The sequence below is a fragment of the Carya illinoinensis genome, chromosome 11 (genome assembly GCF_018687715.1).
Source record: "Carya illinoinensis cultivar Pawnee chromosome 11, C.illinoinensisPawnee_v1, whole genome shotgun sequence".
Taxonomy (NCBI): Eukaryota; Viridiplantae; Streptophyta; class Magnoliopsida; order Fagales; family Juglandaceae; genus Carya; species Carya illinoinensis.
This window is the reverse complement of record NC_056762.1, coordinates 31,985,854-32,013,537: the sequence shown is the minus strand read 5'-3', so window position 1 is coordinate 32,013,537 and position 27,684 is coordinate 31,985,854. Positions and strand designations below refer to the sequence as shown.

The 27,684-nt window shown below is 36.9% G+C and overlaps 2 protein-coding genes across 3 annotated transcripts; one reads left to right on the top strand and one right to left on the bottom strand.

The window, feature by feature from the left end:
- Positions 1-149: 149 nt before the first annotated feature.
- LOC122282982 (protein ENHANCED DISEASE RESISTANCE 2) lies at positions 150-18,459 on the top strand. 2 transcript variants are annotated; one of them, XM_043095083.1, is made up of 22 exons: positions 150-749; positions 1,055-1,129; positions 1,936-1,989; positions 5,188-5,253; positions 5,546-5,649; positions 6,372-6,439; positions 6,517-6,639; positions 7,066-7,106; positions 7,210-7,310; positions 9,481-9,576; positions 10,581-10,645; positions 10,734-10,805; positions 10,890-11,045; positions 14,197-14,426; positions 14,504-14,543; positions 14,639-14,793; positions 14,886-14,987; positions 15,404-15,448; positions 15,535-15,675; positions 16,666-16,761; positions 16,860-16,961; positions 18,166-18,459. In XM_043095083.1, exons 1-22 carry the CDS (start codon positions 609-611, stop codon positions 18,271-18,273), a joined length of 2,181 nt encoding a protein of 726 aa, XP_042951017.1. In that variant the 5' UTR covers positions 150-608; the 3' UTR covers positions 18,274-18,459. The 2 variants fall into 2 exon arrangements, with proteins under 2 accessions (XP_042951017.1, XP_042951018.1); XM_043095084.1 differs by having other exon boundaries at positions 158-749; positions 6,523-6,639.
- Positions 18,460-19,012: 553 nt separating this feature from the next.
- Positions 19,013-21,129, bottom strand: LOC122282983 (UDP-glycosyltransferase 89A2-like). Its single transcript, XM_043095085.1, has one exon. It carries the CDS (start codon positions 20,768-20,770, stop codon positions 19,157-19,159), a length of 1,614 nt encoding a protein of 537 aa, XP_042951019.1. The 5' UTR covers positions 20,771-21,129; the 3' UTR covers positions 19,013-19,156.
- Between the last annotated feature and the right edge of the window lie 6,555 nt (positions 21,130-27,684).

The window sequence follows — 27,684 nt, the reverse complement described above, 5'->3', positions numbered from 1 at the left end:
TTTATTTTAATTTAACTTAACGATGGTAAGTTGGTAACGCTCTCTCCTAGTATTTATAGTAGCAATTACAACGTGGATCTCCCCCTTTCGAGCCACTCGGCTCTCGCTTACAATCCTCTCTCCTCAAATACGCGGTCGTCTTGTTCATCCCCTTTAAACGTCGTCGTTTCTTAGTGTCACCGATCGCGCTGTGACGTTAAGTAATAAGCTGAAAGCTCTTGAATGCTGTCCTTAGCTTACTCTCTCTCTCTCTTTAGCTTCCCTGAGAAGTCGGTCAGGATTTGAATTCTCATGTTCTTTCTCACGACGAACTTCAAATCCTAGGCTGAGAATTCCGACTGTTGACTCGATGAAGTAAGAGAATTAAGACTGTGTTCTCGATGAAATATGAAACTGGAATTCATCGATTTACTGTTCCTCCTCTCCTGAAGAAAACTGCTTGTCGGAGAAGATTCCGGAATACTGAAACCATGACCGATCATCTCCCTTTGGTCTCTCACTGGTCTCGAGGAAAGAAATAATTGCCACTCTGAGCTTCCGAGTCCCCGAGATTTTCCATTTCCGAGTTCGATTGCTGAATCTCTCTTCTTAGTTCGGTGCGAAAACCGATGTCGTCGAAGGTGGTTTATGAAGGGTGGATGGTCCGCTACGGGCGGAGAAAGATCGGCCGCTCGTTCATCCACATGCGTTATTTCGTGCTCGGGTCTCGTTTGCTCGCTTACTACAAGAGAAAGCCTCAGGTCAATCAGGTAATCTTCATTTTCCTTTCCTTTAAAAGGATTTGATTCTTTCAGAGTGTGCTGGATTTTTGAATGCCTGTGTTTTCTTTGTGGCCTGAGAATTTTTTCTTTTAGCGAAAGTAGGGGCATTGGCGTAAAAAGATAACAATAATTCTTATGAGCAAATACGGAAAAGTAGATTCCTGATTTTTTTGAAGACGTATATTTGAATAAGTAATATAGTGCAATTTGACTATGTAAAGTAGATTCCTGATTTACTTGGTAAAAAAAAAAAGTAAATTCCTGAATTTTTTTTTTTTTTTGGCGATTTTTAGGTTCCGATTAAAACCATGGTAATTGATGGAAACTGTAGAGTGGAGGATCGTGGCCTGAAGACCCACCATGGACATGTAAGTTCTTTTTTCTCTCTTTCTTTTGAAGAGTTTTTCTTGTTATGCTTTTATTTATCAAAAAAAAAAGTTTTTCTTGTTATGCTTCAAGAAATGATAAATTAAAACGGTAGAACTGAATGGAACTACATTTTGGACTTTTGGTGTGATCTGAATTTGAATGATTGTCGAGTAGGTGGATTTTGTGCATACTATTAGATCGGATTTTTGTCTATTTTCTGGTGATATAACAACTTCAAGTAGGTTAAGTCATTGAGCTGATTTTCTGGAGGCAGTGGTGTTAAATTATTTAACATTTGGGAGCTATGGCGAGACTGTTGGGGAATTAGTGTCGTAGTGTTAGGGTATGAATCCTGTGGAGCAGTAGCCAACGGTTTTTCTTCTAATAATCTTAACCTATTTGTATAATTATTGTGATGGTTATCTGTGAGTTCAACCTGTAAATCCGTATTCTTTCTGTTTAATTGGAACTTTGAGAAAACATCTTCCTAGGCCACACCTGAGTGTTGGGGGGGTTGGAGAGACCATAGGATGTGAAGAGAGAGAAAAATTAAGCAGACAATTTCACAAATTTGAATTTCCTGAAGCACCTTTGAATTTGTATTCTTGGTAGTTAATGCTAGTTTGGACGCACATTTGATGTTGATGGAATATCAAGTCTTCCCCCCCCCCCCCCCCCCCCCCCCCCCCCCCCCCCTCTTCAAACAAACATGTCTCTCCCCCTTGCCCAGACACACCTAGCTCTGGGGTATATTAGTATGCTGACCTGTAATCTTTCACTAAGTTTGTATGTTTTTTTGGAGCAGATGGTCTATGTTTTGTGTGTATACAACAAGAAAGAGAAGCACCATCGAATAACGGTACGTGCATTTCCCCAAATAGTAAACGAATAAATCATCATAGATTGATTTTTCTGTACACATTTATGTTCTTTTACTGTTATCATTGATTAAGATTTTCAAATTTGATTTATATTTGGGTTGGATAACCTTATTGTTGTAGTTCTGATGCGGGACCAGATCTTTATAAATTAAAGCTGGTCATAGGTTATTAGGTTCTATAGAGTTCTGTTCACTGTTTTTGTGGTATTTGAGCGTATTTTTTGTGCTAGTGAAGCTTTGAAGTCTTGTCGTGTTTAATTAATATTAGGGCCTACCTATAAATTGAGCCTATGCCTGATTTGTAGTAGAAGCTTGATTTTTAGATTATTAATGAAAGACTACCTTTGGCTTCGTGGTTCTTTTGAGATCTCTAGGGTTTACTTGATTAAGCACTGAAGAAAAAATTTTCCTTGGTTTCCTCTAAGAAACTTATTATTTCCTCTAAGAAACTCATGCTTCAATGGAAAATCATGTCTACTCACGCATCCAACTTGATCAAAGTTCTGTGTTAATAATCTTTTTTGGGCGTTATGGGAGTATTAAAATTATTTAACCTTTCATTTGAGTTTTGAAGGACTTAATGTCTCATACCACTTCTGCTTGGTGGAATTTTAACTTGCAGATGATTTATTTTTCTTGGATAAGTAATGTAATTCCTTAAACAAAAACACCACAAGGGGGCATAATGCAAGTATGTGGTTCAATTGGCAAACAATGTCAGTTGAAATCACTCATAGGGTCTGTTGCAAGTTTAAAAATGAACTCTGCTCAACAATTTGGCGTCCTAACTGGCTGGGTTCATCTACACGAGTATTAGTTTTTTTAGAGCCCTATTAAAGGTGGTATTTTCCATTCAAATTTAATTAATCATGCCCTTCCTCACTAACTTCACCTATGTGATATTTTGCATCTACTTAGTCCATATGGCATAACATTCCATTAATCATTGACCTAAATTATTTGTGAAGTAGTATTGCCTAAGTTTATTTAAGTGCTCTACTGGGAAGCTTTTACAATGGAAATGTGTGTGTGTGTGTGTGTGTGTGTGTGTGTGTGTGTGTGTATGTTTTTATTTTTATTTATTTTTCATATTTTTAGAATGATCTGTTTTGATATGCATCCATGATCCAGTGAGCTATGTTAATTTAAGTTGTATTTTGGTGGTTTTGGTGATATATCTGGGTACCATGTGAAATGCAAAGGTACTCTTCTATCCTAAAAGTAACAATAGAAAAGAAAAGAAAATGAAAGATTGAAATTAATAATAGATATACACGAGAGCCATGTTATAAAAAGGTTTGTGTTATATATGATATGTACCAAAAGTATTGAAAAAGCACGTCCATTTCCACAAATACATGATATTCAATTGTCAAATAGGTGGCACATGACTTGATATTGCATTAGTTGTTTCTTATTGAGTTTATACCTTCTTTCACTGAATCACTAATGATTTTCTAAGCGTATCATTTCCACAAATACATGATATTCAACTGTCAAATAGGTGGCACATGACTTGATATTGCATTAGTTGTTTCTTATTGAGTTTATACCTTCTTTCACTGAATCACTAATGATTTCCTAAGCATATCAGTGACTATATTGAATAGGTTTTATTTTTCTTAAACATCTGTGATGTATTCTGATTCTTTTGATAACTACCATTTTCACGATATTCGTGATACCCCATATTGAGTAGTAAATGTGGGTGGTGTATGTAGGGCTGAGATTTGGCCGGTTTGGACCGGAGAAACTGACCGGTTTGGCCCAATTTTTATATGACTGAATTCATTTAGTCTGATCCCGGTCCAAGGGTTTTTCACCTTGACCGGACCAAATGAAAATAATTTTTTTAAATTATTTATATAAATAATCGTATATAATTAATTATTAATATATCACAATATGACATAAGTATTATATTCTTTAATGTACAACTATAATATATAGTACTAGTATGTACTAATATATTAACATATTATAAGAGTTATAGTATAAATTATAGTATATGTATAAATTTATAATAGTATTAGTATAGTTAACTTAATATGTTAGTATTAAATCACTATAACTACATAAAATATTATTTAATATAGTATTACCAATTTATCACTAACATATAGTATATTAGTAATACTGCTAGTATAGTTATTAATTATAGTATTGGTACTAAGTCCATAACTATATATATTTAGATCAATGTATTATTATATTCTTTAATGTATAACTATAATATATAGTACTAGTAAATATTAATAATTGTACAATTTATTATGTAATTTTCATTTAATAAGTCACTTAATTTTAATTTAGTATTTTAAATAAATTTTTTTATTAATTGATTTTTATTTTATTTTATTTATTTATTTTTTAAAAAAAAGGATGGATCGGACAGATAGCTACGGGTCCAGTCCGGTCCCTAGGGATGTTTGTTCCGGTCCGGGAAAAATGATGGACTGATCCCCCTGGAGCGGACCGTGCTCACCCCTAGGTGTATGGGATCCCACATTGTTTGGGAGGGAGAAATTCTTACTTCTTACTCTTTCAGTTTCTTGCTTTTGTTGATTGAAACCCAATAGGCTCTAATAGTACCATTGACTAGTCATTTTGGAGTATAGCCTATATGTGGCTTGGGCCTCCCTTGGGGCATTACAAATGGTATGAGAGTCTATCCCAACCAAATGTGTGAGACTTGAGTCGTGGCACCTATAAGAAGCTGCACCATACTAAGTAGTAAATGTAGGTAGTATATGGCATCTCACATCAGGTGGAATGGAGAAGTTCTTGCTCTTTATAATGGTTCCAATGAGGCTCCGATTGTACTTTTAGAGTATGACCCAAATGTGGCTTGGGATTTCCTTGGGGTGTTACAACAATGGAATTGATGCAGTTGAAAAGTAAATATGACATGTAGCGTATGAATTTCAATTTGAGTAGAATGTCCACTTTCAATCTTTTTTGATCTTTTCAATTAGTAGAGCACTACCTTTGCTTCTTTGCATTGGCAATTTGATGAGATAGAAGTTGTTTGCCAAATTTACTCTAAAACTAGCTATGTGCACTTGGTTATTGTGCTTTATTATTCCGTATGTTTGCATTTTGAAGCTTCTATCAGGAAATATGCACATCCATCTTTTGTTGAGATTAGGTATTCATATGGCTGTGTTATTGTTCCAGATGGCAGCATTCAACATCCAAGAGGCATTGGTTTGGAAGGAGAAGATTGAGGTTGTTATTGATCAGGTCTGCTGTCCAAATTCCCCCTTGCACCTACCACTGCCTTTTCTAATTTTATATATTGATCTATGGGTAATGGTAGGAAGCTAATCCCGTTCTTGATATTCCTTTAATGTTTTGGCCTTTTAACATCTTTTGGTGACTGATCAAAAAAGGAAAAAATATCTTTTGGTGGAAAATAAGAATGTTTCTGGTGAATCAATACAACTCAGATGTTTTCCATCTTTTTATATATATATATATATCTGCATTGTAGGCATTGATTCATATAGTACTCAATGCATATTTATGGATGCAGCATCAGGGATCACAAGTGGCAAACGGGAACAAATATGTTTCTTTTGAATATAAATCTGGGATGGATAATGGAAGGACTGCTTCCTCATCCGACCATGAAAGTCAGTAAGTACTTCTTTGTTATTTTTTCACTTCTTGTTTTGGTTATAACTGTGAAGGTAGTTGTAAATATCCTGTTAAACAGAACTAAGGTGCAATAATTTCTTTTAGTTTCCAGTATTTTGCAAGTTTATGATTAGTCTTTAATTATATTTCAGAGTTAGGATTAATCTTTAGTTGTTTTTCTCTGCCTTTTGTGATCATGTTTAAACAGCTTTTAGCAAGATGCTCTTTTTTATTCTTTGAAAAAAAAAAAATTATAAGTTGGCTTCTAGTGAAAATGCTCATATATTTTTTTTGTGCAATGTGTACATGTGTGCCTTATGTTGCTAGAATTTGAATGTATCTATTTTAGAGAATTTCATGGACTTGGCAAATATATATTTGGATGTTAATTAATAAATACCTTTTCCCCTTTCTTCTGTTTTACAATCATGTATATGGTCAACATTATTCTGGTGTTGGATAAAATTTTTGTCTCGTTTCTGTGTTATTGGAGATGCAGCTAATTTTCTTCATGTGTATTGGGAAAGAATTGGTTGTCTTGTTGCTGTTGTCTTTATGTTGCTTATGCAGCTTCTCCCATCTAGTTTTGACTACATTACCGAGATATAGTTCCATTCTTAATATTATGCTTTGGTAGTATTATTTCTGGAACACCATTCTTTTTGTTAAGGTGCCTAGTAGTGCTTCCGTCTGTTCAATAATAATTTCTGATTTTTGGGCAGGTTCAGTGCACAGGAGGACGAAGAAGATGCTAATCCGGATTTGATGCGGAGAACCACAATTGGAAATGGTCTTCTTTGAGTTCCTCATCTTTTATGTTCATGTTAATTTGATGCATTTTCTACCTGAATCTCATCTTCGTATTAGTGGCAGGTCCTCCAGAGTCGGTGTTTGACTGGACAAGGGAATTCGACTCAGAATTATCGAATCAGAATACCAGCAATCAAGCATTTTCCAGAAAGCATTGGCGTCTTCTCCAATCCCAAAATGGCAAGTATTTTCTTTTTACTTGTATTTTTTAGCAGATGAGTTATGCTATTTTCAAGCCTGGTGTGTAAAACACCACTTATTGTGGGGTTTTGCTCCCTTTTTGGGGTTTTCTTGTGGACTGGCATTTTTCAGGATTCGGCAAAACCGTCCAAAAAAATTGGGATACTTACCAAAGGACCCATCATATTCATAAAAGGAGTCAAAGCACCAACGCTTTTTTTGTGTAAACTGATGTGGCAGGTTTTCACATGAGCATATAGTTAATGTGTCAATAAAGAGGCTTGCAAATATATTTATTCTTATCAAATTACCTCATAATGACATTTTTAGAACAATTATCAATTAATTGGATTTGGGGATATGATCACTGGTAAGATATATTGGGACAGTGGATTCTTTACGACTTATCTTTATGAATGTTGACAGGTCTTCGCATTTTTGAAGAACTTCTGGAAGTTGATTACCTTGTATGGTCTTGTTTCCTATCTTGTTCTCTATGCAAATGATGTGGTTTTACTATGCGTTTTGTTGTTTAGTTCAAAACCATTATTTGTGGTCTTCCTTCTGCAGCCAAGGAGCTGTAGTAGAGCAATGAAAGCTGTTGGTGTTGTGGAGGGTACCTGTGAAGAAATATTTGAACTCATTATGAGCATGGGTGGGACACGGTTTGAGTAGGTGTTTTCCTTCTTCAAAGAAAACTTTTACAGATTAACTCTTTTTACTTTTATAAGTAAACTTTTACAGAAAAACTCTAACAGCTCATTGTACTGGTGTTCCTTGCTGTATGTATTCAAATTACACTTTATGTAGTTGTGAGAGTATTCAGGAAGATCAGATATGCAAACCTGATTTTCACTTGGGCTAATGAAGGACATGGAACTAGAAAAATTACATAGGATTTTAGTGGTTCCCACACCAGTAGCTGGTGATTAAGACATGTAATGTCATGTGACCTTGCTCTACAATTCAAATTTGATTGAATAAAAAGGACGTGGTTGTCTCATGTTGTGATCATGAATTATTTTGTCGTGGTAGTTTGAGAGAGGTCAATTAGGGGCACAGGGAAAAGCAAATAAATAAGCAAGGGTGGAACTGCAGTGGTAGAAAACTTACGCTTCATCCCGTTTTCTTTTCATTGTCCTTTTTTTTGGGGGGGGGGGGGGGGTGGTGTTATTTATTTTGCCTCTTGGGATATTTACTGCCACCAGTGAACACTTTTGGCTTGCTTTTACTACTTTATCATCGCCATTACTTTCCTCATGCTAGATGTAAAAGTGTCAATCGTTTCAAAAACTGAAATCTGCATTGTTGATCTACATGCTTCTATTTTACTTGTTTCTTATCATGGTAATCATAAATATTCCACCTTCCATGTACAAGAAAGACTTCCCGCAATATTTAAGCCCAAGCCACGTTCTATGTTTGCAAGTACATTTGAAATATGTCATGTTAGTCCTCATCGTTTTTTTTTTTTTTTTTTGCTGTCTATCATTGGGAATGAATTCATCATGAGTAAGGTGGGGAAGCACATCATGACTGGCAAATGAGGTTTTTGCTTCCGTATTTTCAATTGAAGCATCAATTTTTAATATATCCTTTGATGTCTTAGTCAATTATGATGCCTTTTCCTTGTCCCAATACACAGCCTCAATAGTTGTCTAATTCTTAGTGATTGGTAGTCCACTTATGAAGATGTATCACACCCTCTGTTATTATGGACCGGTCTTGGGCATATTAAACAATTGTAGAGTTAGCATCTTTACTTTAGAAATTAGTTCATGATTTAAAGCCTCCCTGCCAGTGACATCTACTTCTCTGCCTTGAACCTGAGCTTCTAGATAATGGAAAATAGCTGCTGGATGCAGTTTTTAAGGGGCTTGTTTTAGAGGCTTGAAAGCTCTTTAGGGGGTTTGTGCAAGCCCTTTGATGCTCTTTTACTTCCTATGCAGACGGTTGCATCCCCTCTAGTATTCCTTAAGTCTCTTGGCTATCAGAAAAGAAGAAGGGAAAAAGAAAAAGCAACTTTTAGGAAGTGGAAACGTGAATGGGAAGAAACTTAATTAGATCTGTCTTTTCTAGCTACTAAAATACTCATCCATTTCAGGCACATCATTTCTGCTTGACTTATTTACGAATTCTGGTTCTGGAAAAAGTTTGTTGCATATTTTTCAGTTCTCCCTTGACCTTTGCTTTTCAATTTTGTAGGCAGCTGCAGGCCGACTACTATTCTGTCTTTATGCATTCGTTTTTAGAACTTATTGGCTGTATTTACACCTCATGTGTTTTATTTTGGGTCATATTTCCGTTTACTTATCAAAAAATAATTTGGGTCATATATCACTGTGAACATGGAGGGCAGCTTAACTTGTAGGATTAGCAGGCTAATTGCTCATGGGCATGACATATAGATTACTTAGTACACCTGCAACTCGGAGGTAATATAAAATAGTTGCATATTATTTCAAATTTGAATCTTATTTGATGTGGATTTGCATTTTGTTGTATACTGGATTTTTTATTGCTTCATTTCATACTCATGGTATTTATTATCTGTTTAGTTGGAATGTGCAGGTGTCTAGCTTTTCTACGAGTTTAAGATTTTTTAAATGTCTTTCATATATGATGTTTAATTAAACATCCCGACATTTTTCTCCATGTCTGTACCATCTCATGATTTTATGTGCCTTGAAAACAATCAAACCACCATGTCTTCTGTTTAGGAGAATCATTTTAGTGATCTTAGCAGCTCCAGGACATTTCAAATTAGCCCCCTCTGTAATTAAATTAAAGTTTATGTACTGCTAAACCATGTGTTACCTTATTTTTTCATGCGATGTGCAGGTGGGACTGCAGTTTCCAGGATGGTAGCTTAGTTGAGGAGGTGGATGGACATACAGCAATACTTTATCACAGACTTCAGCTGGACTGGTTCCCAATGTAATGCTTCCTCCAAATTCATATGTTGAAAATTTTAAATTTATATAATTGCCACTGCAAACCAATAGAAAATGGATACCTGTTTTACAAAACAGAAGCCATTTTCCTTTCCGATGAAGTGACTCCCGTAGAAGACAGCTTAATATTTATGGAACAGAACAACTCTTCTTCTCTGTCACTCTCTCCCTCTGATTCTGACTGCACCTCTTTCTCTACCTCCATATCAGTTGTTACTGGCCATGCCTGGCCACCATCAATCTGCCCTTACATTAATGTCCCTCTCCATAAGCTTTTGATTTCCATTTTCTCACTTTATATCTGCTGTGCTCATGAGAGCCGCTTGTCGATGTGGTTTTTTTTTTTGGCTGGTGAGGGCCTTTTTTGGCCATCTGCCGTCACTGCATGCAGAACTGGAGAAGGATTGCTTGTTGAATTTTGGGGATTCAGTAAGAATGGAATCCGTTATAACATAGACTAGCTTATTTTTGACTTACCATAGAAAGAAAACACTTTTTTTAACCTCAAGCAATGCTTGAAAATTTTGTAAGAAATCTTCAAATTAAGTGGAAATGTTTTTGTAACTCTCTCTTGAGGTTTTTTAATAGTCCAGAATTTTTAGCTCCTGCTAGTGGTCAGAAGTTGATGGGAGGGTGCCTTGTTGACATCAGATGGAACCATGTGATTGTGAAACTATTCTTTGGGAATATGATTTTGTTTTTCTTTAGGCTTAGAAAGTTGATGGCCAAGTTTTGGTGTTTATACTGAAGAAATACTTTAAATACGCTTCTTCCTCTTGCTCATTCCTCTAGAGGGCTCTCTATATATTACATCTTCATAATTTTAACCAAATAATATTTTTTCCCCTTATAATTGTCATATTGCATAAAAGTTTCTTCTGGGTTTTAATTTTAGTGGGGTTGTCTGGAAGGAAGCTCCCTTTCCATTCTACAATCCTGTACATAATTTTATTTGTTTTTAACACTTAATAATCTTTGCTGTTGCAGCTTTGTGTGGCCTCGCGATCTTTGTTATGTGCGATATTGGCGCCGAAATGATGATGGAAGTTATGGTATATGTTCTGCTTCACTTCTTGTTTGGACTATTCATTTGTTGTTTCTCTTATTAAAAACTACCACATCGTTTTTGTTGTTGTGCAGTTGTCTTATTTCGTTCAAGGGAGCACGAGAACTGTGGCCCACGACCTGGATATGTACGAGCGCATATTGAGAGTAAGTTCTATTTTTCTTGTGATGATGCCTGATTTCCATGAATTCAAGATGTAAATATTTTGTTTATTTATTTGGGCTTTTAAGGTGGAGGATTCAACATTTCCCCTCTAAAACCTCGAAATGGGAGGCCTAGGGCACAGGTGCAGCATCTTATGCAGATTGATCTTAAAGGATGGGGTGTGGGATATATATCATCATTTCAGCAGCATTGTCTACTTCAGATGATAAATAGTGTTGCTGGTGAGTTCTTTTTGCTATTTTTTTTTACTTGTAAACTTTGGGGCGTCATAGATGATAAAATGCAGCTTGATGTCAACATGTTGGGTCATGACTTCAACTCTATTTTTTTGTTTGTCCATTACTTAATAAATTTGAAAAAGGTTCTGATAAATGGGTCTCTTTCATTAACTGATATAAATATCGGCTAGTCTAACATTCATACCCTATAACTTTGCAATTGTGGTATTGGTATTTAGGTGATCGTAGCCAGTCTTTCAACATGAGATTGACTAGGGTTTGAAAAGATTCAAGTTTTGTGTGTGAAAGAAGCTGAGAACAGCTTGCTGGGATTTTTAGGCAGCAACTAAGGTAGTTCTTTACGGCTGATTAAAAAGGCCTTTGGATGGCAAAGTGTGAAGATGGTTGCCAAGATCCTGGGGTATCTAGGAGGATTCATTGAGGCCTGGGTAGATCCAGTATTTTTGTGATCTTGAGTCCGTATAGGGAACTTGTGTGGTCTATTGTGATAAGATGAGTTTTTCTCTAGGTCTGTACTTGTGCTCATGTATATTGTTAGCATTTGATATATAACTAGTGACTGCTTACTTTACCCTTCCAAAAAACGGCTATGCGTAAGGGCAGGGAGAGAAGTGTCAACTTCCTCTGCTCAAGCCTATAACCCCCACAATCAAAACATTACCATCATCCCTTGGTCGTTCATCAAAAAATTTAGATAGGATCTTTGCCTTTCAAGAGAGGAAAGCAAGCAAGTTGAGAGTTAGAAGCACCCACTCCTTAATAGAATGGAACGTAATTAAGCGTCCCTCAAACTGACTTACTTCTTCTAGCCACCCAATGACCTATGACGCTAGTCACTACTCTCACTGGGGCTAGGAAGTAAGCCCCACGTTGATTTTGAATGTCGTCTAGAATTTATCTGATTAATATATAATCAACAATTCAATATATAATAAATAATTCAAAAAAAAAAAAATCCCATTCCTAATGTTTTGAATGGATTAATAGTTTTGTTTATTTTTATTTGTATGTTAGAGGCCTGCTGTGTTTTTCCCTGTAATGACAAACAGTGACATGGGGCGCTGGCCTCTAATACCTGATCTAGATAGCATAGCAGCACTACAGTGGTTCTGGAGCTGTTGGAAGCAAAATTAGAGGGAAGACTGTCTTTTGAAAATTAAAGAATGGGAAAGATAATCTATGGTTTGTGGGCCCAGATCTGTTTGAAAAGATTGGGTATTTTTGGTTCTACGGTGGCTGGAATTGCATAGCAAACTTGCAATTTAACTTGCTAGACAAAGTGGTAGGTGACAAGCGACTGTTGCTGGAATTGTTGATTTGCTGGAATTTTCCCTGGAAGCAGGTATTTGAAGGATATTTGGGTTGTTTAGGTTAGGGTTTTGGGGTTGGGAAGGCTGGAAAATAGGGAGATTTGGATTTTACTGTGGAGTAAAAAGATATTTATGTTTTGGAGCAAACAACAGATAAGAAAATGAAGGAAGTTAGATCTGGTTCATGGCTCTGAACAGTGACTCCTAATTGTAGCCAATGTGGGTCTGCAATTTTGGAGGTTATAATAAGTGGAAAAATCTAGTTGCAAGCACAACTACGCACTAATATGTGCATTAATCTAATGTGATTGGTCAAAAAATAGATTTTATTGAAAACAATGCTAATTTAAATTTTGAATATGAAGGAATCAGTATTGGTATGCAGATTAGTACGCGACTTTGTTTGTACGTAGCAAAACTCTTAATAAGTGGGTGTGTTTATATCATGAGGATTTAGGGTTTTGGGTTGTAGAGGCTATATCAATAGTCAGAAAATGGAGATGTGAGAAGGACAATAGATTATCACAAATACTTTTCTTAAGCATCACATTGAGGGTGTTTTCGGTATCTCAATTTGAAGGATTGCATCACAAAACCTCAAACTAAACTTCTAAGCTTCTGATCTATATGGATAATATGACTAAAACCTCAAACTATTCTGAGATTAGTTTTTACTAAAGAGTTTTGTGTGGTTTGGGAGAAGATGTTCACCGCGGGGTATGGAAGGCTGTGCTGCTACTAATATTTGCTAGGTTAATCATCGAACCACTGCCTTGGTGGTAGTTTTACAAAGAAGTTGGTGAAACATGAAAAAAATGTGTACTTGGTGTATGCACAAGGACAATGAGGATCTATTGATTGTACACAGTTAAATTTCCTATGAAGGGGAATTGTGGGGTGGTTGTGTTTCAATCATTCTTTGCTCTCTGGTCATACAACTGATTGCATGCTGGGATGGAAGCAGTAATATAACTTGAGAAGAAATTCCTTCCTGTTTGATGTGGAGCACTTGGAGGAAGAGGATGAGTTGGGAGTTGGCTGGTCTAAGGCTTTCTTTTTGGACATTCGGGGTGCATTTCTTGCAGATGCTTTCTTCTCGAGTTGCAGTTTCACTGCCACGTGCATGGAGATGGCACAAACGGGTAAAGTATCCATAAGGTAGCAGTAGAAAAGGGGGGGGGGGTCGGGAATCCTGGTTTATAAGGTCTGCCACTAATGTCAGAAACTCTGGTCTTTCAGTCCGCTAGCTAAAATAGGGTAGTGTTGAGAGATATGCTTCATTTGAAATTGTTTTGTTGGAGGGCGATCAGTGGGATCCGGTTTTCTTTGTCTGCTATGGTTTTTATTCTTTTGTCGAATCCAAGTTCTTCATGCTGCCATCAGCAAACCGTGGCCTTTTTGTGATTCCATTAATACTTTGAGTTGGTAGTCATTGATTTCCATTTTATGTGGCTTTTTTTCGATTTTAATCTTTTTTAATGCTCTTTCCCTCTCTTATTTAGCTGCTTGAAAAAAAAATACTCGAGATATAGCAACCTCTCATGGTAATATTTTGTTAAATTTTTATTTAATGTTTTTTAATTTCATTATGTTTGATTTGGGCAGAATTTTTTATTGACTGTAATTATCTTTTGTGTGGCTTTATTAGCTTCTTTATTGATGTTTTAATACTTAAACGATGAAAGATAAACTGGACAGATGCAGGGGGGTTAACTTATGGCCTTTTAACTAGGACTTTCTTTCAATTTGAGTGCATTCTTCCGTAGACTTCTGTCACTTTTCTCCATTGTTGATCCATTTTTCTAAAATCTTGTTCATCACAGGACTTCGTGAATGGTTTGCCCAAACAGATGAGAGGAACGTTCCTGCAAGAATCCCTGCAATGGTTAATATGACCTCAGCTTCTGTCTCCTCAGAGAAGGGTGAGAAGCTGGGTTCTGTTCATCCTAGCGCACCTTCTGATCAAATAAATGCTGCAAACAGAAATTCAGTGATGATGGAAGAATACTCTGACGAGGATGAGGAATTTCAAATTGCTGAGGCTGAACAAGAGGTTTGGTTCACGACAATACCTTGTATTTTCTTCGTACTTTCTCTGAAGTCTGAACAATAGTTTTTTCACGTTTTCAGGTAGATCCATCTGGGCTTGAGGGTGATTTCAAGAGAACAGGTAAATGATACTGATTCCTTGTTTTGTTATTGGTGGCAGATCTATGTATAAGGATGCAAGAGGAATATCTAATCACAATTTTTTTCAAAGTGAAGCCTTGGAAGAAGAACCAGTGGACCAAATTGATTTATCCTGTTTTTCGGGTAATCTTCGCCGTGATGACCGTGATAAGGCACGTGACTGCTGGAAAATTTCAGATGGAAACAACTTTAGAGTCCGGAGCATGCATTTTTGTTATGACAAAACAAAGGTTTCCTAATCTTCTGACCTTCCATTTTGTGTAATTCAATATCTGAGACGTGAGGCTTGCTCTAATTTCTTGTTGGCAATTTGTATTTGAAGATTCCTGCAGGGAAGCATATTATGGATCTGGTTGCCGTTGATTGGTTCAAGGACACCAAAAGAATGGACCATGTTGCTAGGCGTCAAGGATGTGCAGCCCAAGTAAGTATTAGATGTTAAATATTTTTGCTTGTGTACTTTGTGCTGTGAACAGACACTAACTTGTTTAAAGGTAATGTCATTTCTCAGCATCATTTTACATATGTCACGGTTAGTGTGCACAGAGACTCAATTATGATGTAATTTCCAGAAACGTATAATTAGATAAGTGTCAATACATTATTTATTTTATTTTAATCTACTTCTGGCTTGATGTTGCTCCTTTTAGAAATGTTGTATGTCATGAAATTTGTTAAATAAGTTAGTTTATTACCAAGATGAATGGGATCAGTTTATAATTGGTGAGAAATACTTGTTTAAATTTGATTTGAATTTTAACTTACAATTTTTTTGTTCTTAATTCCTTATTATGGTGTTAACTATTGACGAATGTTTGTTTTCTTAAATTATCCACATAGGTTGCTTCAGAAAAGGGGCTTTTCTCCATGATCATAAATTTACAAGTAAGTTTATTTCATTGGGCTGGTTTTGACTTCTAAACTTAAATGTATTTGGAATGTGGAGTGGAAATAATGCTTTAATCTTACAGGTACCTGCGTCAACACACTACAGTATGGTATTTTATTTTGTTATGAAGGATTTAGTACCTGGATCCCTCTTGCAAAGATTTGTTGATGGTGATGATGAATTCCGCAATAGTAGGCTGAAGCTCATCCCATCAGTTCCCAAGGTATTTGTTTCATTCAGTTCACATTGTGGCTCAATTACTTGTACAAGTATATTGATCATCCCCTCTGTTGTCCTCATGGATGTATGAAGGCATGCCTGTGTATATGTATACCATGTAGATAGAAATGGAACCTGGGTGAAACCTTTTTTTTGTCTTCACTTGCATTTTGCTAGGATGTTTGATAGAGTTGGTCTCTCAAACACTTCTTTTGAGACTGCTTTCTGATTGGACAGAAGAAGTTGGGGGATTCAGTTCTGCCTTTTCATGATTCCTATGATTTTCGTTTTATATATGGATAAATGTCGTTTGGTTATTAATGTTATAGTTGACCAATGAATGCACATGCGTACTTTGGAATAATAGTCACATGACCTAAACATACACATGCATACATTTAAGCGCCACCCTCTCCTTTTGCCAATATGCAGATTATCCAGATTCTGGCCCCAGAATCAACTTCAATTTTGAGGGCCATTTCAACACAAGCACAATTATTGTCTTTTGGCAAAAGGCAACTCAACCTACTAATGTTGTTCCTCCCACATTTTATCTATATGGGGATGATTCGTTGGCAATGGTTGTATAGCCGTTTTTGCCACCAGTCACACCTTTCCTTAGGTTATATCTGGTTGGCTATTATTATTTCTGAAGTAGGGTAAATAATTCAGTTATATAATTCCAACATACAAATCATTGGAGTTGTTCGGCATTGATTTTCTTGTGTGCTTGTAAGTCACCCTATGCCTTCTTTGTGAACAATTTGATGCCCTAGTGTTGTGTCCCCTTTATTATGTGCACTCTGGAGGGCACTGCAAGGATGATGATTTTTCTTCACTTTTCTGGGATCACCTTACAAAGGTGTCTCCTGCCTTTTTTCTGCTTCTTTACCTTTTTCTTCCTGGTTGATTATATCCCAAGCCAAAAAGTGAATATAGCAAACCATATATTATTTCATGCATCCTTTATTGATTCTAGTATTGAATTGGGCAGGGCTCATGGATTGTGCGCCAGAGTGTTGGGAGCACCCCATGTTTATTGGGGAAAGCAGTTGATTGCAACTATATCCGTGGTCCCAAGTACTTGGAGGTAAAAATCCCGCAATCTTTTTAATGCATGTTTTCTTTTGGTTTTTTTGGGAACTTCTATTTGTATCTATGCTGCTTAACATTGTTCATATCCTGTAGATTGATGTGGACATTGGTTCTTCAACTGTTGCTAATGGTGTTTTGGGGCTTGTAATTGGTGTAATCACATCATTGGTGGTAGACATGGCTTTCCTTGTACAGGTCCGTTTTAATTATTACATCTTCTCAATTTCAAGTAGACCATGGGAAGACATAGCAACATTTTAGCAGGCAATTACTTAAATTAATTGTACTCTTGTTAGGTGTTGCTTATGCATACACCCTATGTACTTAGACAATACCTAATGTTTGCATTAGTAGAACTTATTAAAAAAAATAATAATAAGTGCACTGTTGTTGTAGCCGGCATAGTCAAACTCATAGCCACTCAAGCTAAATGGGCATTCATCTAGCTTCTTTTATGAAGTCAAACCACTTCCAAACTGGGTTTTGAGTTTTCTATTAAGATTTCAAACCTTGAGATTGTGTGTTGTCATATTTCAAACTGAATCAAGAAATTTTTTTATAAGTTTGGTTTTAAAAGATTTATGATTCTTGGAGGTAGATATTATTTAATTAAAGGAAGCACAATGCATGTTACCATTTTAAGGCATCCACGAAAATAACTCTATGCATTAAGATTTACATTTTCCTTGAACCCTGTTGCCCTATAATGTCAATACCTTTATCATATTCCAATTGATGTCATTCCCCGAATCTTCCTTTTTTTGTAATTTTTCCAAATTGCGGATCTCTTTTTTCACGCCTGCAGTTGTACTCATATATATTTGACGGGAGCTAGTAGATTCTGCTGGTAAAATTGTTGGAAAGTTGCAATGTGCACCTTGAACTATCAATATGTTTCAGCTTGCAACCTCCATTAAAATGGATGAAAAAATAGGCCATGAGGTACAAATTGAAATGGCCAGATCTCAATGGAGAGTGCAAAATGAAGTATATTGGTAGTTACTGTTATAATCACTTATTGAGTAAACTGTTATAATCACTTATTGATAGTTACTCTCCATTGAGATCTGGCCATTTCAATTTATCACTTATTGTGCAATAGCACAATGCACAATAAGTGATAAATTTATACAAGTAAATTATGGTATTCATCGTGAAATACTTCCTTTTGGAGGAACAACATGATGTCAATACCTGTAATTGTAGGTAGCAATTATTTTCAAAACAGGAAATAAAAGTCAAAATTTTAAATTATTTTTTAGGGGAAAGTACACTTTGCACCCTTCAATTATCAGTACTTTATTAGTACTAGTTCTCACTCTGCAGGACTTTGTACATTGGGATTTATGTACATTTTTGTTTTAACTTTTTCGTGTGTGATGATTGTTTTAATTAACAGGCAAATACCCCTGAAGAATTGCCGGAGCGACTGATTGGTGCTGTCCGCGTTTCTCATATCGAGCTTTCATCTGCAATAGTCCCAAAGCTGGAACCAGATCCATCATGACTGACTGAGATGTTTGATCTCCCGAGTTATTCAAAATCAGTTGTCCAGATAAGCATGTATTCTATTTCTCATTGGATTTCCATTTATTATAACCTTTGTATAAAATAGTGAGAGAAGTGGGGGTTATTTTTTTGGTCCATCAACCCCTAAAATAAGAATAGGGGATGGGTTAAACTTGTTTGTCAATATTTTTCTCATTTAGGTTCCAATTTCCAATCGTTTTTCTTTTCCTCGCCCAATCATGACAACCATTCGCGAATTCATGGGAGTGAGTTCAGTTGTTTATACTGAAAAACCTTTTCCCTCTTCCTTCTGGATTTAGTTGTTACTTTCTGATGTGGACACAGCTGAAACGAGGGAGTTCTGTATACAAGAATGCATAGAAAAAGGAAAGAAATCAATTGATCCTTTCAGGTCACCAGCATGTCATTTTCTTTCCCAAATTTCTATTTCAGCAATGCATTTTCACTTTTTATATTAATTACGCTGAAATAATGGGGGTTTGACTTTGGGAGGATAGTGCAAAATTTTGACTGATTGAAATATTCCCATTCATTTTTGACTTTTGTGATCACCCAATCTAGAATTACAGAGCCTCTGCCCGTTGGAGTCACCCTTCTGATGCGTGCTTGCAGAAATTTATTTTTCTTGACTTCTTCTTGTCATCACCCAATCAAGAATGTAATAAAGTGAACGGTATAAAGTAGGGATTACCTTAAAATATAGTTGTGCAAAAAGGTGATAAAAATAATTATCATTTTGAATATAGGGAATGCATACTACAAACACATCTTACAAACACAACAGAAGTTTGTGTGAATTATACTTTCACATGTACTAATATTATATTTATTCAGAACCAAAAAGGGGAAGGCTAAATAGCTTAAGCAACTATCTGGTTGATAAAATCTCTAACAGCATCCAAAGCAGCCGCAGAACTCGCTGGAAACCCATGCTGAAACTCAGTGCTAAGCAACAAAGCTCGCTCCTTCACATCTTCATCCCCCATGAGCTTCTCTATTCCTTTTCCTATATCTTCCTTGTTTATGGGTTCCGAAAGATCATCAGAAACCATGTACCCAACTTTGAGATGGGCCACCACCAACTTCGCATTATAGTATTGGTCACCCCTGATGGGCCACACCAAAAATGGGACCCCACGCCCTATCGCTTCCACCGTAGAGTTCCAACCGCAGTGAGACAAGAATCCTCCGGTTGAGGGGTGACTCAGTATCAGCAGCTGTGGTGCCCATCCGCGTATTATCAAACCCCTGTCGCCAACTCGTTCATCCAAGCCCCGTGGGAAGTAACCCTCTTCTTCTTCTGAACCGGGTCGGTTCCCGAGTAATTGAGGAGGTGGTCCCGATCTGCCTGCACCGGGTTGGATTACCCATATGAATGGCCGGCTTGAGGCTTCTAGTGCGTCGGCTAGATGTCGGTACTCTTCCATGGTTGGACCCACCTCACTCCCGAACGAAATGTAGAGGACGGACGCGCGTGGCTTCGACTCCAGCCATTTCATCACTTCGTCCTCCGTGACGTTCGACCGTCGATTGGTTCGGATTTCCCGGTCGTGGAGAAGTGAACGGGACGACTGCCAGTACTGTTGTGGCAGAAGCGGGCCCACGCCCCAGACCGGTTTCCCGACTTGATGTGTGAGGTAGCTGATAAATGGACGCTCGAGATCGTCGCACGTGTTGATCAGTAGCGCGATTGTGTCCTTCACCTCCTCCAACCACGGTGGGTGCTGACCGGGTTTGGGAGGGCCCATCATCTTTGGTCCGGGACCCGGGGGTGGATGGAAATCTGCACCCCGGCCTGGTGGGTCACCGCCAGGTCGATGCTGACCGGGTTTGGGTGGGCCCATCATATTCGGCCCGGGACCCGGGGGTGGATGGAAATCTGCACCCCGGCCTGGTGGGGCACCGCCGGTTGGCGGTGGTGGTCCCGGTGCCCCATGAGGCCGTTGCTTGAGGTCCGATTGGGTGAGAGCCATGTCTTCAGGTAATCCGGGGAGTAACCGGACCTCTCCAGGTTGAATATCCAGCGGGTGGGCCTTCCACATCGCATACTCTATGGCCGCAGAGCAGGCGCCAGATGTGAAGAAACCGACCATTGGGACATTAAATTTTTGAAAAACTTCAGCGCTCCAGCTCATCATGACGTCGAGGATGGCACAAACTGGCAGCTCTGGGTTTGGGCTTTTGGCTCGGGCCGAGAGGAGGTTTTCAAGGCCTAGAGACAGGTCGCCGTGGTGTCTGTGGTGTTGGAGCATGGGGTCGGACTCAGGCTGGGGAGGAGGCGGTGGAGGCGATGGGATTTCCAATACATGGAGGAGAGGGACCTGGTGGATAGAGGAGGGGATAGAAGAAGAGAGGTTGGAGGAAATGAGGAGGGTGGTTTTGAAGTCCCTGGAGGCCATGTGCTTGCAGAGCTCTATGGTTGGCAAGAGATGGCCTTGCCCAAAAAAGGGAACAACCCAGATCTCCCTTGACATGTTTCAGATTGTAAACTTGCTTTTAGTGGTATCTATAGGCTGCGATCGTATCTTGTATTCCGAAACACTTGTGTTCGAATAACTTTTATAGGCGAATTCGGAGCAAGAAATCTTGCTCAGTAAGGAAAGGAATGTGAAAAGAAAAAGAGAAATACAGCGATACACGGTTAAGGTTGGACTGTTAGTTGGGGAGGAGGACAAGGCTCATTTCGAGAGTCATCAGGTGTCGGTATTTTGAAGGTTAGACATTATGGAGTTGGATGGATGGAGATGAGATGAGGATCAAAGCGAGGTCGGTTGCAGTGACGAATAAAGCAACGTTAATGTTGCGTTGGACTTTCTGTGGCTCTGACCGACCTATGGGGCATCGGAACCGGATTTTATCCATCTTTCCGTGCAATACTACCATTTTCGAGGATGAACAAATTAATTCCTTCTTAGAAATTAGGAATTTGGTTACTTCCAACACGTGGAAAAGACAATTTATTAAATAACCAATTCTTAAGGTATTATCAGTATATATTAGGAATAGTTTGCAATGCAACAATACGTCGGAAACAAGATTTTTAATTTTTTTTTGAAAAAATTCCTCTGTATTCATTCATTGAACTGAAACCACGTTACAAGATTTTCCTTAACTATGACACTACTTATACAACTTGGAGCCTCTTCTATTCAAACTACTTCAGAATGTAAAAATAAAGCTTATTTTGCTAGAACATGTGCTGTCTCATTTGCTTCCCTATACACGAAATTAACACTCCATTTTTCCCCTGCCTTTAATATCTTCTTTACATCTTCAATGACACTACCATAACTGGAATAATCTTCTTTCCCTTCATTGACTACATTCACTATAACTTGAGCATCATCTTCAAACAGAACATTGTTGAAATTGAGATCTCTGCACACTTCCATAGTTTCCATAAAGTGAGACTTTCGGCTGCTGTAGAATCTGTCATAATTCTTTTCTATTCTCCAATAGCAACCAAAATTTCCCCTTCCTCATCTCTAATAACCACCCCAAGCCCTACCTTTCTTTCTTTTTTTATCAGCATCTGCATTCCAGTTTGCTTTAACATAAAACTCTCTTGGTCTGCTCCACAACAAAGCCCACCTTTTCATTCTTGTATATGAGTTCTGCCTTGCATTCTGTTGAACCAGTTGGAAAACTTAGTTCATCTCTAGCTATTTTCATCACTTGGCTTGGACTTTTAAAAATTCCATCAAATATGAACTCGTTTCATCTCAATCAGATCTTTCTCATTACAATAACCTTCTCTTTTAATTCTTCTCTACTAACCTTCTCCACCAATCTTTCTCATAAAGCTAATAAATTAGCTTCATTTGAGCTCCATTTTTGTATTACATTTGTTGATTCAGACGTACATCTATTGCTGCTAGACAGAACCAAGTTGCATTCATCATCACTCTTGCATATTGGGCACTTTGAATTTTATGTTAGAGTAATGCTATATAAAGTTGTAGAGTGTGCAAACGTTATGCAATCACTTTGAAAAAGAGTGGGGTCTACGATTAAAAACATTAGTTTTTTTTTTTTTTTTCTTTCATGTGAGTCCTGTATTGATTCACTTTTTTTAAAGAGACTGCGTGTCATTTGCACAACGACTGCAAATATTATTTGCACAACGACTGCAAATATTATTTCTCTTTATGTTATTCTCTTAAAAAAACAAGTTATTTCTTGTGGCTAATAACTCCTTTGTGGCTCTCCACATGAAGAGTTTGACTTTTCCTGGAATATTCAAGCCCCATATCCCCTTCCACCTATTATCCCTTTCTCTACCCTCGGAGCTTTCACCCTTCACCGGCTCTTTCCTGCTCATTTCTAGCTAATAAGCACTACTGACAATAAATTGGCCTTTTTTTGTGCTACCCCATATCATTTTATCCTCAAGAGTTCAACTTGCTTATTGGTATGCTGCAAATCTGATCAACTTCTTCTTGTTTGAAGATTCTCTTTATCAACTGCTCATCCCATTTTCCATCAGAAATCAACTCATTGACTTTTTCTCTTTTATCTAGTATTGAGCAAGGAGATTGAATACAAAAGGATGAGGGTGTTGGTAGCCATTTCTGGCCCTATATCCTTATGCTGCTACCATTTGCTACCCTTCATCTTAAACCTTCTTTCAACAAATTCATTGCTCTCCACACACTCCTCCATATAAATGAAGGTTTGTGTCCCAATTTTGCATCAAGCAGGGAAACCGAGCTAAAATATTTCCCCTTAAACACCTTGGCTACCATACTCCTTGGATTATGTAAGAACTTGCAACCTTATTTGGCCAACAAAGCCATGTTGAAGTTCTCTAGGTCTCTAAAGCCTAAACCTCCTCTCCCTTTTGATTTCCAAATTTCTCTCAACTGCACCAATGTATGCTACTACTTTTTGTCTAATTATCTCACCAGAAATTTGCCATCAATGAATTTAACTCCTTATAAAGGTTTTTTTGGAAGTTTGAATACACTCATCGTGTACGTTGGGATTGCTCGTAAAACTATCTTGATCAAGACCTCTGTAACTGTTGATGACAGAAATGAATTTTTCCAATTGCTGATATTTTTCCACATATTTTCTTTTATGCCTCTGAATGTATTGTACTTGGATTTCCCTACTACGGGGGCTAATCCCAAGTATTTTCCATAACTGCCATTCATAACTGTGTCTCCTAACTCCATGATCTTCTCTTTTTCTTCTACCCACGAATTTGAACAGAAAAATACTGTTGCCTTTCCTTATTCAGAAACTGCCTAGATGCTTTTTCATATTTAAGTAACAATTCTTGGATTTTCACCCACTCTCCTACTATTTCTCTTTCAAACAAAATGTAATCATATGCAAAAAGCAGATAATTAACACGTGTTCCATTCCTTGCTACAGTTACTCCTCTTGTACTTTCCTTCATATCTGACTAGTTTAGCATTGAACTGAGTTCCTCAGCATACAAAATGAACAGATATGGGGACAAAGGGTCACCATGTCTTAGGCCTCTTAATGGATAGATCATTGACCCAGGACTACCATTGATTAAAACATAATAACTCACAGTTGATACACATTTCATAATGAATTCAATCCATTTCCTGCAAACCCCAACTTCCCCATGACTGCTTCCAAATAACACCACTCAATCATATCATATGCTTTAGACATATCAAGCTTAATAGCCATGTTTCCCACTTCACTTTTTTTCCTAGCTTTCATGGTATGAAGCACCTCATATGCCACCATTTTGTTATAAGTAATCAACCTTCCTTGTATAAAAGCACTTTGGTAAATTATTGCATTAAGAAAATTTTTCAATCTATTTGCCAACACTTTTGATAGGATCTTATAAGCAACATTATAAAGGCTGATTGACATGTAATCACTGGCCACTCTGGGTTCTTTAACTTTAGGAATGAGTGCAATAAAAGTATAATTCATAGAGGGGTTTAGAGAATTACCATTGAGCCATGACAAGACTGCTTTGCACACTTCATCACCAACTACATGCCAATGTTTTTGAGAAAAACAGGCCCCAAATCCATCTAGTTCAGGGGATTTCAATGGAGCCATTTGTTTGAGAGCTTCCTCAACCTCAATTCTAGAGAAAGGTTTAGTAAGACTATTGTTCATATCATCTGTTAAACAACGTATTACCTCCCTCAAACAGTCATCAATATCCTCTATACTTGGGGTTGAGGAAGTAAAAAGTTTTTGGAAATAGTTTTAAAAAACCTTTTCTACCTTCTCTGGACTGGTTTGCCTCACATTTTGATCATCATAAATCTGCTTTGGTTGGCACAACTATGAAAAAACTTAGTATTTCGATCCCCTAGTTTATACCAATCTATCTTGGCTCTTTGCCTCCACTTCAAATCCTCCATCTCAAGGTAGACCCCTATCTCCTCTTGAATTCTCTTTATCTTCAACATATCGTGACTCCCTTCATTCTCTTGATTTTGTATGCATTTCAAATTTTTTTTTTTTCTGTTGCCCAGATGACTAACACAAGAGGGGGGGTGAATTGAGTTGTATTAAAAAAATAACAATTATAAATCAAATATATAATATAAAATATAAACAAAATATGAAATAACAATAAATATAAAGAGTAAGGGTAAGAGAGAAGCAAACTCAGTATGTTAACGAGGTTCGGCCCCACTGCCTACGTCCTCGCCTCAAGCTACCCCTTGAAGATTCCCAAATTTATTATTCAACCTCCTTCAGGTGGAGATAGAAACCTATTACACCTTTGAACAACACCGCTACAAAGGATCCGTGTAGAACACCCTCTACACTTGCAATCACCTTACAAGTGGTGATTCAACTATTCCCCGTATAGAATACTTTCTACATGCACAAGGGTTATACACACCATTTTTCTGATACAAAAGCTAAGTGGATAGGTTATCAGAAAACACTCCTCAATGAGTGAAATAAGAACAATACAGCGCAAACTATATCTCTCAAAATGAACAAGGATTAAGGCTCAATGCTTAGAGAAGAAAGAATGAAAGCTTTGAATGAATGTTGTATGCTCTGGATGTTGTTAAATGTGAAGCTCTCAAATGATCTATTTATAGGCATATGAGACTTCATATTCAAATTTAAAAAGATTCACATGTCAAAGACAACATCATTCACTTTTTCAAAAAATTCAAATAAAAGGTTCTTCTTTTTCAATTGTCAAAGACAACATCATTCACTTTTTCAAAAAAATCAAACCTAATCTTTTACTTTCGGCATATGACAAAATGAGCACATTTTCCTTTTCAAAAAATTCAAACCTAATCTTTTACTTTTTGTATATGACAAAATGAACACACTTTACTTTTCAAATTTTTCAAACAAAATCATCTACCTTTTGTATAAGTCTAAAAAAACATCAATCACTTTTGAAAATATTCAAATAAAACATGCACATGTGAAAGATGACAATCAATCATCTTTAATATTTTCAAAGTTTAACTTTTTAATCAAGACATGCACATGCAAAAGATGACAATCAATCATCTTTCAAAATTTTCAAATTTAATTTTCAAAAATATTCATGCACATGTGGAAAATGTATTTTAATGCTTTATGATAAAATATTAATTTTGAGCATTAATCCTAATTTCGAATTTTAAGAGATTTACAACATTACTCTATGACTTTAATGTGAACTTGTTTTCTTCTTGCTCATGCTTGGTTCTTTGATGTGCTTAATTCCATTGTGTGAACAACTTGAGCTTGAAACTCCTTTATTCTTTGAATTCATTTGTTATCATCAAAATCCATGTGTAGATTTATAATCACATGAAACTTGAAACCTTGGGTTCAACATTTTCCTTCAGTACCTTTCCCTTATCATGTTTAATCTATTTACTCCATCTCATGAATGCTCCTTTGTTGTCTTCTAGCAAACTCTACAGTGCCATATTTGTGTCCCTCCTGGTTGATCTCACCATGACAAGCTCTTTTTATAACTTCCTCACAATCTTTCTCAAGAGACCACTTGGCCTCGTATTTGAACAACCTCTTTTTCCTCCATTTTGTTGCAGGTTACTTGTTCATGCATAGTAAAAGGGGTCTATGATCTGAACGCCTAGCTACTAGCATCTCCACTCATCCTGATTTGAAAATCCCCCTCCACCTCATATTAGCTACTGCCCTATCAAGTCTCTCCTTAATAAATGTTTCGTTTCCATGCTTATTGCTCCAAGTGAATTTGTCACCTCTCCACCCTAAGTCAAACAAACCTTCCATTTCCAAAGCTTCTCTAAAACTTGCCATCTGTTTCTCTTGTCTTTGTTTACCCCCCCCTTTTGTCATCATGTGTCAATATTTCATTAAAATCTCCCACCACACACCAACCTACCTCATTTTTAGGTCTCAATGATACCAACCACTGCCATGATTCTGCCCTCAATCTAGTATCAGGCTGCCCATAGAAACCTGTCAACAACCATCTCTCTTTCCCTTACTCATTTGTAACCCAAGGATTAATGTGTCTATTGGAATAGTTCATAATCTCCACTTCCATCGAATGGTCCTAAAGTAACATTAATCCTCATTTCCTTCCCTCTGGTTCCATTACAAAACAGCCCTTACTCCTCACTCTTCTTCTTATCCTGCCACTTTTCCCACTCCTCAACTTTGTCTTTATTAAGAAAATCACATTTGGCCTCTTCTCCCTTACCAACTAGCAAATGTCTATAACTGTCAGAAGGTTGTCAAGTCCTTGATAGTTCCAATTGAGTGTTTACACGATGGTTGGTGTGGCTATCCACCAGCCTCCACCAATACTCGTGTTTCCTCAAGCACCTCACACCAGTTACCTGTAACAACCCACTCATTATTTCTTTTATAGTTACAAGCTTCGTTCTACGTGCCGAATCTCAATGTCATATTTTTAAAGATACCAAGTGGATTTTTAAAGCAAACCCAGTATTTTAAAACTTACGAGTATTTTAAATATCTTGAAAATATTTATATGTGATATGTCCAGTGTTATCGGACTAAACTTGATTTTTTAAATAACACAATTTTAATATTTTTGAAGAGCTCTAAAAATATTATAATTATGTAAAATTATTTAAATTAAATGATTTTAATCATTTAAAAATATTACAAGATTTAAAATATGTTGAAAACTCTAAATTAATTTATTGGTTTTATTTTCTTCTAGTTAGTAATAAGACTTCATCATTTTAATTAATGATGAAAGAATATTATTTTATGAACATTAGTTTATAAAATAATATTTTATCTTAATTCCTCTCAGTGTTTTAAATTGAATAAATGTTTACGCATTTTCAAATCAGTATTTAAGCTTACCGTTAGATCGTTTTGAAGATCCCAAGACGAAGGACCTGGATTAAATACCCAAGCCCCTAACTTTTCCTCTCTCTCTCTCTCTCTC